Source organism: Dermacentor andersoni, chromosome 1 (assembly GCF_023375885.2).
Source record: "Dermacentor andersoni chromosome 1, qqDerAnde1_hic_scaffold, whole genome shotgun sequence".
Taxonomy (NCBI): domain Eukaryota; kingdom Metazoa; phylum Arthropoda; class Arachnida; order Ixodida; family Ixodidae; genus Dermacentor; species Dermacentor andersoni.
Window position 1 is genome coordinate 214,534,090 of NC_092814.1, and position 12,249 is coordinate 214,546,338.

The window sequence follows — 12,249 nt, forward strand, 5'->3', positions numbered from 1 at the left end:
AGCCTTACAAGTAGACTTCACCTAATTCAGAGGCATCTAACAAAACTCTAGGTTTGTTGAGCATAAGCGATTTCATCACAGGGTGCACAAAATCACAAAAGAAATATGAGGTACAGAATCATGACTTTGATAAATGAGAGGGTGCAAGGTTGCCCATGATGCACGTGCAAGCAGCTGTCGAGACTTTACTATCATCACATTCTAAGTATATTATGGCATACTTAGAGAGTTAGGAGTGCTAAAATCTGGCCTAGCTCTCTTTTTTTTATCTTTGCCGCAGCAGTAAAATGCATAAACGCCCATGTACTGTGCATGGGTGAGTGTTAAAGAGCCCCACGTGGTCAAAATTAATCTGGAGTCCCTCACTATGGCACGCCTCATAATCGTATAGTGGTTTTTACACATAAAACCCGAGAATTTGATTCTAAAAAAAATTAAATTAAATTATGGGGCTTTACGTGCCAAAACCACTTTGATTATGAGGCACGCCGTAGTGGAGGACTCCGGAAATTTCGACCACCTGGGGTTCTTTAACACGCACCTAAATCTAAGCACACGGGTGTTTTCGCATTTCGCCCCCATCGAAATGCGGCCGCCGTGGCCGGGATTCGATCCCGCGACCTCGTGCTCAGCAGCCTAACACCATAGCCACTGAGCAACAACGGCGGGTGAGAATTTGATTCTGATTTTTTTTCTACCATACCACTGCATATTGAAAAATATTAGTAAATACACGCAGAAAAGATGCACCTCAAGAGATTTGCAGGAAGCAAATGACTTGTTATGACTTACTTTGAACTCTCAATGCTCGAAGAACCCTGAGAAAGGTCAACCTCCAAGGACTGCAGGTCTGCCGACTGCAATGTATTGAAAAAGCAACAACTGCACTTCGATTCAACTATTACTAAGACCAGAGTCCTTCAATGCTTTTCTGGTCATGAAACTCCGCCGTAACGCTATGGGAGAGCTTGCTATGTTGCCACAGCTGCCACGCGGCGGTGCTGGGAGCACGGTGGGGGCTAGACGAAAGCTGCAGGCTGCGTCAGTTGGTTCTTTATTCTACGGCTGGGCACCCAAGTAGTCTGGCGGCATCGGCAGTCAGTTTTCCTCATTTCAAGAGATAATTTGTTGACTTGTACCACGTTGTTGCTTCGGCTACAGAGGTACGAGCGAAAAGGTATCGTTGTTTTGTTTGCCTAGTGACGTCAATGAGCGGGAGAAGTGGAGACGTGCAATACCGCGACAGGAAGCTAGCGGCTTTACCTTTGACTCTCAACCCGTAGAATGTGCGAAAAGATTTTGACACCACGGTCGTTGTTCGAAGCAATAAGTTTGATGTGTCCTTGCCCAGCGCTGTTCCTTAGCTGTTCGAAGGGCTGCCGGTGTACTAGGCACCAGGGCAGAAATTGTGCATTTTTTTCTCAGATGCCATCTGCACTTCTTCACAAGGGAAAAGAACAAGCTTTCACAAGCAAGTAAGCGCGCAACATGCCCAGCCCGTGGGGACAATAAAGTGATGTGCTGAATTGCTTCCTTAACGGCTTCAGCCATGCAAACAAGCAGCAGTTTTTTTTTTCACTGCTTTTTCTCAATGAGATAGATAATCGTAAAAAAAAAAATGACTTTCCTCTTTTCTTTCACTAATGTGTCAACCTTGTTCATTTTTCTATTTTTAAACTACTTCATTAGAACTACTTCGTAGCTTGCTGTTTTTTGAGGTGCTTTCCCTCATATTGTGTATTTTGCCTTCTTGCCTTGTTTACTGTAAATTTTGTTGCATGACAGTGTCATGTTCACGAACATAAGTAATGAAATGTGCCATTATAGTGAAGCTTGTGATGCAATGGACATTAGTGTCTCCTCAGCGTGACACATTATTGGGTATTTTGCCCCATCTTATGTGGTTCACATTCCGAGTAAATCGGCAGTGCAGCGGCGTCATGCTCGTGAACACGTGTGCTTATTTTTGTTTAGATTAGTGACATGAAACAGGGCTTCGTTTCACTTAATCACGCTTAATCAAGTCTCCCCAGTGCAGTCTTCATTACACAATCTCACGTCATGCAAGTGTAGTCTGTCCAAGCAACAAACACTGTCATTATGAAGCATGCCAAATTGGAGTGGAGGTGATAGCGGGACTCGTCCCAGGAGGCGGGAGATTTGTGAAAGCAACGCAAGAAATAGAGCTGCACGGATGGCCTTGCGTAGCTGCGCAACTTAAAGTGAGAAGCACTTTCACTCGTGCAATGCCTACGTAACATGAACTTGTCAAGGTTACACATAAGAAATGAACAGACGGTGGTTGAAAACTCGGAGTTAAGACTACGTTAGGGATCAGGTTAGGTATTCACGCGACACATGAATGTTGCCTTACGAAAGCTTCGTCGTTCCTGCTTTGAAATGTTGCCGATGCTCTCTGTGATATGCTGCAGCAGAGTGACGTTAGCTTTTATACACTGTAAACACGGCAAATCTAGTAGCTTTTCTGTTTTGTAATGTAGCAGCAGCAAACTCCCGTGGCGTAGACGGTTTCATTGCAAATAGCTAGCGCGATCGGTGCTGCTTCAAGTCTCGCTGCGAGGTTTAAATTTGCGAGTTGGCAAGTTTCTTGGGCTTGCACAGTGTCACAAGCCCAAGCAAATGACCTATTCTTAAATAAATAATCTCATGCTCCCCTGCCTTAGATAAAAAACTGCGCTGCAACAACACATACATTCAACATTGCTGCGTTGGCACGACTTCCTCCATAGTAGTCTTGCTATCTTGCAAAGGTAAGCGAAAGTAACTTTTTCATGCGCACATGCAATAACCGCATTGTATGTCGGCGAAACATGGGTGACAGTAGAATGTTAGCTGTTTGATGAAAGATAAACAATTGCCTCGAACCGGTGCAGGAATTTCAGCCGAGTGCGGTGCGCGCGGGCACGGAATGCCCCCACGCTAACAGCAGCGACCCTAGTGGCAGCTTCTGTCACTGTATAAAACTGTGGGCGGAGTTTCGTGACCAGAAAAGCATTGAAAGACTCTGCTAATACTATAGCATCCTGCAGTGCGTTACTGCCAGAATGCCTAATCAGCCACGTCAAATACTCAGATCTGTTAAAGGGCGCCACTTATAGAGATATTAGTCATCATTAATGGGACACAAATCGAGAGATGACAAAGTTTTATGTGTAGGCAGGGTTCCCAGATTTAGCATAAGGGCAACAAAGGGGCACTGGCTGCACGTGCTTCCACAATGACAAGTATTACTGCAGAAGGGCTATGAACTGGGCTTGTCGGTACATAATCTAGATGAATACTTGGGGACTGGGCAAAAAAAAAGTGGGACAAGACCCCATAATGCATGCACAGTTGTCTAGTTTTGTCCCGTTTTTTTTTTTCCTTATGTCACCAGCTATTCACTGAGACTAGTATTACTAAGTGTCTGGGAAGGCGTTGTAAAGGTAGAACAAACAGATTGAAAAGAATGTTACTTTTTAGTGCAATAAAATACTTTGAAGATTTTACTGTTTGCACAAATGACTGATTCGTGGTCAAAGTAAATACAGTAGAAAGGTAAACATAACAAGCTTGGTTGCAATAGCCATCACACCGTTTCAAAGCGAAAGCTGATAAAATCCCTGCATCCATCACGGCTCTACACAGCAAAAATTTTTACACCATTAAGAGTGCTACAAGGATGCTTCCTGTGTTTACACCCTTAATTGCACTTATTTAGCACACATGTATGCCCAAAACACCCTACAATGGTATATATTGTTACGTTTCGCCTACGACGCGCGGTATAGCCGGCGCGGATGCAACGGACGCCGGGGCTTCGTTCAAAGCGGCGGACATTTTGGCCCGTTCCTCGCCGCCGATACGCCTCCCCGCCAAGCGCGTCCAGGCATGTTTCGATGCCACGTGTCTTCAAGTGTGCGTGTGTGTGTGTGTGTGCATAGTGGTGCCCACGCTTGTCAAAGCGCGCCAGCCGGGGAGAGGAACTCCCCAAGTGTGAAGCGAGGAGGTCTGTCCGGCGCCAGCCCGGCGGATGCGTCACTCCACTCGTCTCAACGTGTCTCTCAGCCTGTCCGTGCCCAGTCACGTGCGCCTCTATCGAGGCGTTCCCTCTTGCCCTCAACTCCGAGAGTATAAGAGCAGCTGCCCCCGGACACCGAGAGAGAGGCTCCGATTTCTTCCGTTGAGTTACGTGCTCTCCCGTCTCTCCACTTCGGTCGACCTGACCGCCCGCTCTTTTGCGATGCTAGAATAAACAAGTTGTTCTGTTAGCAGTCGACTCATGCTTTGCCGGGACCTTCGGATGCTTCCAGTTGTGCCCCAGGCCGCCAGGCCAACGCTACCCTTGGGGCTTGCGACCCATTTGCAACAACGGGCGTCAGCGCTGAGATTCTTACAATATACAAGAACATGAAAACCAAAAAGAGCAGAAAAAATAACAAAAAAAAAAAGATTCGTACCTATAAATGTTCTGAAGGTGTTTTAAAAACTGCACCCATTGTTGCAGAGTACTCATGTGTACCATATAAGATGGGTGTTCTTACACCGATTAGCCTGTTTACTAATGCTAAAATTTGTTTTTGTATCTCAAAGGGGCTTAAAGGGAACATTAAAGGAAAATACTAAGTCAAGCTAGATTGAAAGACTAAAGATTGAAAGGCTCCTGTAATAATGAATTTGATATTCGTAGCAAGAACAGTAATATAAGCGAGAAAATGACCAAATTAAATATCGGAGAGGCGCCACCTATTTTCGACTATGGTACCTCTAATGTGATGGCTGCAAAAAAGGCCAAGAAGGAATTGCACCAATTTGTCCATTTTGGTACGGGTGATTGAACCTGAGGAGCAGCAGCGAGACTTTGAGTGGCCATTCACAGAAATCTGTCGATGTAACTTAGCTTAATATTTTCTTTTAGTGTCCCTTTAAAGATATGTTTCAAGTGTAATAAACATATTTTCTGTGATGCAAGATAACATTTCATGCGTGATTTCTTATGAAATTATGCAGCTTGATAAAATTTTTATTTTAGGAATACATAGTATGCATGATAAATAATAGTCACATTGCAAAATATTGTGCATGTCAGTATATTTTTACTTTGCAGGGCGGTTTTCTTTTTTCAATAACCAATACGCAAGTTTTCAGATTGCTTTACTACACAGACATAGCAATGAATCATGAATTGCAATTATGTGCACCCATGTTTCATTTCTGGCCACTTACAGCGAACTCTAGTACTATTATCTAAAGTTTTGCTGGACTTGGGCAGCACAGAAGTTGCAGAGAAACATCCTGCAAGTTTCAGCACAAATTACATGTACAAATACCAATGTCAAAGCTACAATGTGTTTGCTGTGTAGCATAGTGGATAGTGCCTGGCTTCACATTAAGTTCCCAGGTTCAAATCCAGCTCAGTGCAAATATATGCGAACCTATTTACATATGAATTATTTGTCCTTTGGTAGAGCTCACATAGTAATGTTAAATAAAAGAAAACTTTGGAAAGTACAACATGCTTAAGAACATTGTTATTAAAAATTTTTTCATTATGCTCCTAGTTCAACCGAACACTCTTCCTTAACATGGCACCATAAAGTTGTTAGCCACGGGCAAACCTAATGCTCCCGCTGTCCAATTTTTGACAGGCAAAGCTAGCTTATTGCAGCAGATACTGGCAGCAGGTTCAGCTTCCCGACTAGTACGCATTTGCCAGTTTTACAGTCTTGTCCTGGATGAGCAATTAAGAACTCACATTTGCTTAAAGTGGATTACAGGACAAAGTGCAAGGAGTGAATTTTGAACTCTAACAGCACATTAGTAAGTTTCTCTACAAACAATTTTGGTAAATGCACATCTACTTTAGATCCAATTATAGTATCCACCCTAGCCAACTATATTGCATGTTGCCATTGCACAACATTAATTTCTAATAGTGCACTGTTTTCCCATTTAATAAATAGTGCCACTACTTTATGGCCTTCCTTTTGTCTGAATATGTGGCATTAAAAAATCAGTGTAGAACTACATCTCACTGGTTGCCAGTTTTCCTTGCAGTAACAATGACAGCAACCCTGCTTGGTCCCCCACAAATTTCATTGCAAGTAGGTGCACATTCATGTTAAAATGCATTACGATAAAAGCCATCAAAACAGTCCCACCTGTAACTGGACGAACTGGTGCAGTTCATCGATTCTGAAATGGAGAAAAAAATGAGCTGCCATACATGCATTCGTGGAGGGGTTGGGGGACATCAATCAGATTACTGAGTCATCTGCCAAGATTTCTATCCTATTAGTAACACAAACTGCCTTCTGGGAACAGTGATGCCTTACTCAGGTGTACTAAAACAATCTTTTGACGGTTGCTCCCCCTTGGTTTTCTATGTATTGTGAATTATAGCTCAATGTGCACAGTAGTAAAAAGCTCGACACAGCTGAAGAGTGCATGCAAAAATGCAGTCCAAGAAAGTTAAGCAATGTTACTGTTGTCCCATGGCATCTTGTAAAGCTTCCAGAGACTTGGTGTAGCCTTTGAGTGAACTGTCGAAGCGTCGCAGTAGTACAACTTTTCGCTCCAGGTTCTCCAGACAAATGATAACTTTAGATGCTGAAAACAAAGATAAACACAGTTTCAACACAGTGTCATTCTTTCCATACAAGTCTGACAAAACTAAGCACCATGTTTGCCAGCATGCAACCGGAGCATCCACACAGCATTACTGCTACTCGTATTATGAGGTTAAAGGCAAACAGCACTATGTAACACAACAGTGCAGGAGGATATGTAGACTAAATGAAAGGATTCAGACCCATACCATCAGGTGTTCCTAAACATGACCAACATCCAAATGGTAATACTGAAGGCAGGAATTACATTCACTATTTCTGTTGCAGGGCATATAAGCATGAAGCAATTGCAAAAGGGCAACACAAGGCAGGGATGAGCACTAACTTCCAACTGAAACTTGTCCTCCTCTGGTGTTGTTCAATGGTTTGTGCTTCGCACTTTGTGCCCCCCCAACAAGAACAATAAATACCAACTAACCAATTCAGCCACCCTTCTAAATCCCATTAGTAAGTTATGTGCTGTGGATCATGCATGAAGTGGTCAACAAACAGCAGGAATGTCATGAAGCGTAATAGGGAGTTTTAGCTTGAACATATAAATAGTAGTGTTACCGTTTTTCCAGGATTAAGGAACAGAAGAATGATTAGTAGGTGTGGGGACGTCTTGTGACAGTCGTCAATCGCATGCTCTGTGAACATTTATTGGTTGCAAGATGCACATTGGAAGTTGAAACACACATTTGTTAGCCAGTGAAAAGCAGTCACCGGAGAAAGGTAAACAAGCACATGTGTCAATGTAGTACTTCAAAGTTTGCTTGTCACTACAGAGCCTTTACACCAGGAGATAAAAAGATCCAGTACATAACACAAAAATGGGCCTATTAGTTTGGATTGACACTGTTGCAAATGCCCCCTATGCTATTTACAGCTTCATCCAGGTATGCAAGTAAGTTGAGGATATGTATACATTCAGGCTCTTTAATAATAATGCAACTAGATGAGGACATTTTTAATAAGTTTAAGAGCTATTTGCCAAACATATATTGTGCCAATGCACTGTTCTCAACAAATAAACGCAATGTACACAGAAGAGAGACACTCCACACCTGTTTACCTCGTAGACGTGGCAACTTGCAAATTTAACTGTCATGTCAGGTGGTGGTAAGCGTACTTAACGAGTGAACATCTTCCAATGCTAAATGGCCAGTTGTATTTGCTAAGACTTGCAAGATACACAAATATACAAGTGTGTTCGTGTGGTGATGAGTATTGGCTTGCAATCTCTTCTGTGTGAGTGAATGAAGGAAGGCTGGGCTTGTCAGGAATAAAACCATGATTAGAACAGAACCTTGTTTCCATTATGTTTTTTTTTAATGATTTGTACACCAACAGCTTTTAGACTCACCTGCCCTGCAATCAACCAATGTACCGATAGGAGGTCTCCTCTGACAGTTTTCACTTTGAGACCTCCTCCTGTAACACTCATATACTAAGACACTCATGTATCTTTATGGCGTGGCAATAAACTTCAACTTCAAACATCAGCTTAAGGTGGCCCTTTACCTAATATTGTTCGTTACTATATACTGCAGCAAAGGTTCAAGAGGGCAGACATTTGGCTTGGCCACATTATAAGAACTGACGAAATGAAGAGGACTACTAGCAGTAGGAGCAGGAGCCCCTAATAAAAGACTGCACAATACTCCAACTTCAACACCCAAAATGCTGAGAAAGCAGTGGGTAACATGACGGGGCGAAGTGCAAGAAGTTTATGAAAAATTAAGAAGCCATATAGAAACGCGACAAAAATTACAGAAAATTGTGATGGCATGGCTGAATCGGACGTCACTTTTGCCACTGTGTGGTGGAAAGATCTCTCGCGGTGTGTCACCACTCTAGTGATGTTTACCCACTGCTGCTAAGTCACGAGTGCAATGACTGCCATCGCCAACGGCTTAAAGCCAGAGGAAAAGTAATGTTAATAGCAACGCAATGTATTGCTGTTAAGTCTAATGAACGTCACCGACGTTTTCGTTAACGACAAATTGTGTCGGAGATGGGATGATCAGGCCAACCATTACGAGCAGGCTACGGAGCAACGTGAGACTATAGTTCAACGGTAAGATGGTCGACCTAGGGTTGGTTCGCGGAATGGTACGTAAAACACCAGTAGAAGCAACTTAGCATAGCACAAGCCCGTGCGACGCGACTTATATGCTGCCAAAGCAAGCACTGCGTTGTTCGACTTTTGAGCTAAAAGCGTTAACACACCTCAAGTCTGGATGTTAGAAAACATCTTCATTTCATGTTAACTTTAACAGCAAGCACAGGAGTTTTCGAACTCGCGAATGACTTACCAAAGGCCCCCATGACTCCAACAATACGCGAAGTTTCGCACAGCAGGCCGTTACAGGGAGTGCGAGATCACTTCCTTTGCTCGCTGCGTGGACGCGACGGGGTGAGAAAAACACGCGTATAACCGAAACACACTGTTCCAAAAAGCCCACACGGCATTCATTCGTCACAATAGCGTTCCCACTAGTTACAAAAAGCGACGGCAGAACAGAACCATAGAATAAAGAACTGACAGAACAAGGCTGACGCTGACTCGGCGCACGCGTGGGCACAAACAATTTCGACGTTGGCGCCACTCATGGAGGACGGCACCACGAGACTGTAGTCGGCCCCGCCAATGCCTCCTTTACATTGGCCCCGCACACTCTCAAGTTCAACAAATGGCCACAGAGGGCGAAAAATCAATCGAGGCGCGTTTCAGCGTAAGCGCGCAAGTGGAGCTACTGTAATTTGCTCGAATACTTTAATTTGTGCTTTCTCTGCTAGGGGCGCTGAACATGCTGAATTTTTTAGTTTACACAAACTATTGACATGAACAATCGAGGTGTCTAAGGATGCTTTTTTACCTCAGGCAAATAGGCAGTTGATTTTCTTTAATTTGATTGTTGAAGCTGCTTTTTAGTCATAGCGTCAAGGTTTTTGTGCTCGATTAACCACCGACAGCCGACAGCCTATTGGTATCGATGTGTTTCCTGGCCGTTGGCCTTCGAATACTACGGCGGTAAAACATTTTCGAAAGCATGCTGGTTTCGTCTGCGAGTCATTACATAGACTTGCTCTAAAAAGGTCTACTCTTGGCAAAGAATAGTGCCTCATTTTGTTTAGGCGTTGATTATCATAATGAATGCGGCGGAGGTTGAGGGAGTACGCTTGAAGGTAAGTACGTTTTTATGCCGTTGATCTCCATAACACCGTAAGTACGCAAACCGATGTCACAGAACACCCGATGCATCATTGTGTGTTCTCCGTCATCGCTTGTTTGCTGTATGCCTACTAATTCTTCATTTCTTCAAGTGTTGTATCCTCCTTTTGTCCTTGTTCTCTTGTGCTTCACTTACAGTATGTCGTTCCGTCAGCTGTAATGCGCATTTGCAAAACCAATACGTTTGATAAGACGCAGTGGTTATTATAATTTCACTACACGTGTATTAAGCTGGCGCATATGGTTCAGATACAGATACCTGTATGCGAACTTGCACGACGTTGATGCGGAGATTAGGATAATTATGACACCCGTAAGGAAGAGGCAGCTGACGGCCGTATAAGCTGTTGCGTTCTTTCCGCCAAACTACCCGGCCTGGTAGTGCTGTAAAGATGCTGTATAAAAGTGACACGCGGTGACAGGGAAATTATTATACTTAGCAGCCGACCGTACGTTTTGTAGCTTAGGTCTTCTTTCTTGTGCGTTTGTGCTACCCTTATTAATGAGCCATTTCTTGACTATGTTCTTGACTAAGTAACCGCGTTTGTGTGGATGCGTAGACGTGTGCTTTTTGTTGTACTTGTAAAATGCAAATAAAATATTTTCAGGCTTACTCAATCTTTGGTGTCGTGTGCGTTTATTCCAGTCGAGGCCATCGTGCCACCTGGAAACCGCATTCTGTCAGTAGCCCTACACGAAATGCAACAGCTGGAGCGCGGCGGCACAACTCGTGGTAACGGCGGCGTAATAAACGAAAAACCGCTCGGGATGCCCTTAAAAGTCAGTTCAGAGTGTGCCTTATCTCGATATGACTCAGCGCTACATGTATTCTGCTGCGCCTTGATCGTGCTCCCGCCAGTTTGGTTGCTGTGTGGCAAACGTAGCGCCTACATATATATGTAGGCGCTACGTTTGCCACACAGCAACTAAACCATAGAATAAATACTAAACTGGCGGGAGCACCACAGAACACCTAACGATCGAGGTGCAGCAGCCAGAAACCCAGTAAAGCCACAGAACACCTGTTAGAGCGGCCATACTGTGCAAAACCCCGTTTCCGATGGATGGATGGATGGATGTTATGAGCGTCCCCTTTGAAACGGGGCGGTGGGTTGCGCCACCAAGCTCTTGCTACTATGCTGCCTAATATCACTGCTACACTCTACACTCTTAGGCAAAGTTACACCCTTTGGCTTGCCCCTTCTGCCACACAACAATAATCGTTATCTGCCTTGATGCGTTTCCTTTCTTTAACGCTGCGAGCCCGCTACTTTCCACTAACGAACGGCACGCGCGTTATCAGCATAGAACAGTTTACACCCTTTGGAGTGCCCCTTCTGATAACGCGCGTGCCGTTCGTTACTGGAAAGTTCCGGGCTCGCAGCGTTAAAGAAAGGAAACGCATCAAGGCAGATAACGATTATCGTTGTGTGGCAGAAGGGGCAAGCCAAAGGGTGTAACTTTGCCTAAGAGTGTAAGAACAGTTTACACCCTTTGGCTTGCCCCTTCTGCCACACAAAAATAATCGTCATCTGCCTTGAAGCGTTTCCTTTCTTTATCGCTGCGAGCCCGGAACTTTCCAGTAACGAACGGCACGCGCGTTATCAGCATAGAACAGTTTACACCCTTTGGAGTGCCCCTTCTGATAACGCGCGTGCCGTTCGTCACTGGAAAGTTCCGGGCTTGCATCGATAAAGAAAGGAAACGCATCAAGGCAGATGACGATTATTGTTGTGTGGCAGAAGGGGCAAGCCAAAGGGTGTAAACTGTTCTTAGAGTGTAAGATCCTACCTGGGTTAACCAATGAAAAAAGAAAAAAAATCACTGTGAACTACCGCGTCCAAACTTTCTGATCCCCTATTGCGAATTGTGCTTTTGTACGTCTCCGTCTTTTGTCGTTTCCCTACTTTTCTTCCACCAATCCTCCAATCGCCTCTTACTAATGTCTATTGCGGACCTGCTTGCTTTACCACTGCTCCCGCTGAACCCAAGGGCTTCAAGGAGGCCAGTGGTGCCTAAATCGACCGCTGGGTAGACGTCTTCACATTCTAATAAAATATAGCTTTACCGCAGCAAGCACATGCTTCTTCTTCCTTCTTATATCTCGCTTTATAGGTGCATGTTCTAAGGCATCCCGATCTCGCTTCGAAAAGTAATGAGCTTCCCTTTCAGTTATCATAAATGGTTTCTTTCCTGATTTCGTTTTTTCCTCTTAAGTAGTTACTCATGGCAGGTTTCTTTTCCATTGCCGTTTCCTGTTGTACAGTGCTACCTGTGGTCGCATACTTTAGTTCACGACGCCACCGCTACGCTTATTTCCGTAGCACTGTGGAAGGTACAGTTTCCCTTTGTATAAATGTGCTCTGCCAGATGTTGCGCGCGCGCTCCGCGGGCGACACCACG

The 12,249-nt window shown here is 44.2% G+C and overlaps 1 protein-coding gene across 2 annotated transcripts in view; it reads right to left on the reverse strand.

Annotated features, from left to right (window-relative positions):
- LOC126548113 (uncharacterized) overlaps positions 1-9,277 on the reverse strand; it is a 117,163-nt gene extending 107,886 nt beyond the window's left edge. For both annotated transcript variants that reach the window (XM_055063531.2, XM_055063530.2), the window contains exons 1-4: positions 8,927-9,277; positions 6,486-6,609; positions 6,162-6,195; positions 793-857 (exon numbers count right to left, since the gene is read on the reverse strand). In XM_055063531.2, the coding sequence (XP_054919506.1) occupies positions 793-857; positions 6,162-6,195; positions 6,486-6,609; positions 8,927-8,939 (236 nt within the window). In that variant the 5' untranslated portion in view covers positions 8,940-9,277. The remainder of the gene's footprint in view (positions 1-792; positions 858-6,161; positions 6,196-6,485; positions 6,610-8,926) is intronic.
- Between the last annotated feature and the right edge of the window lie 2,972 nt (positions 9,278-12,249).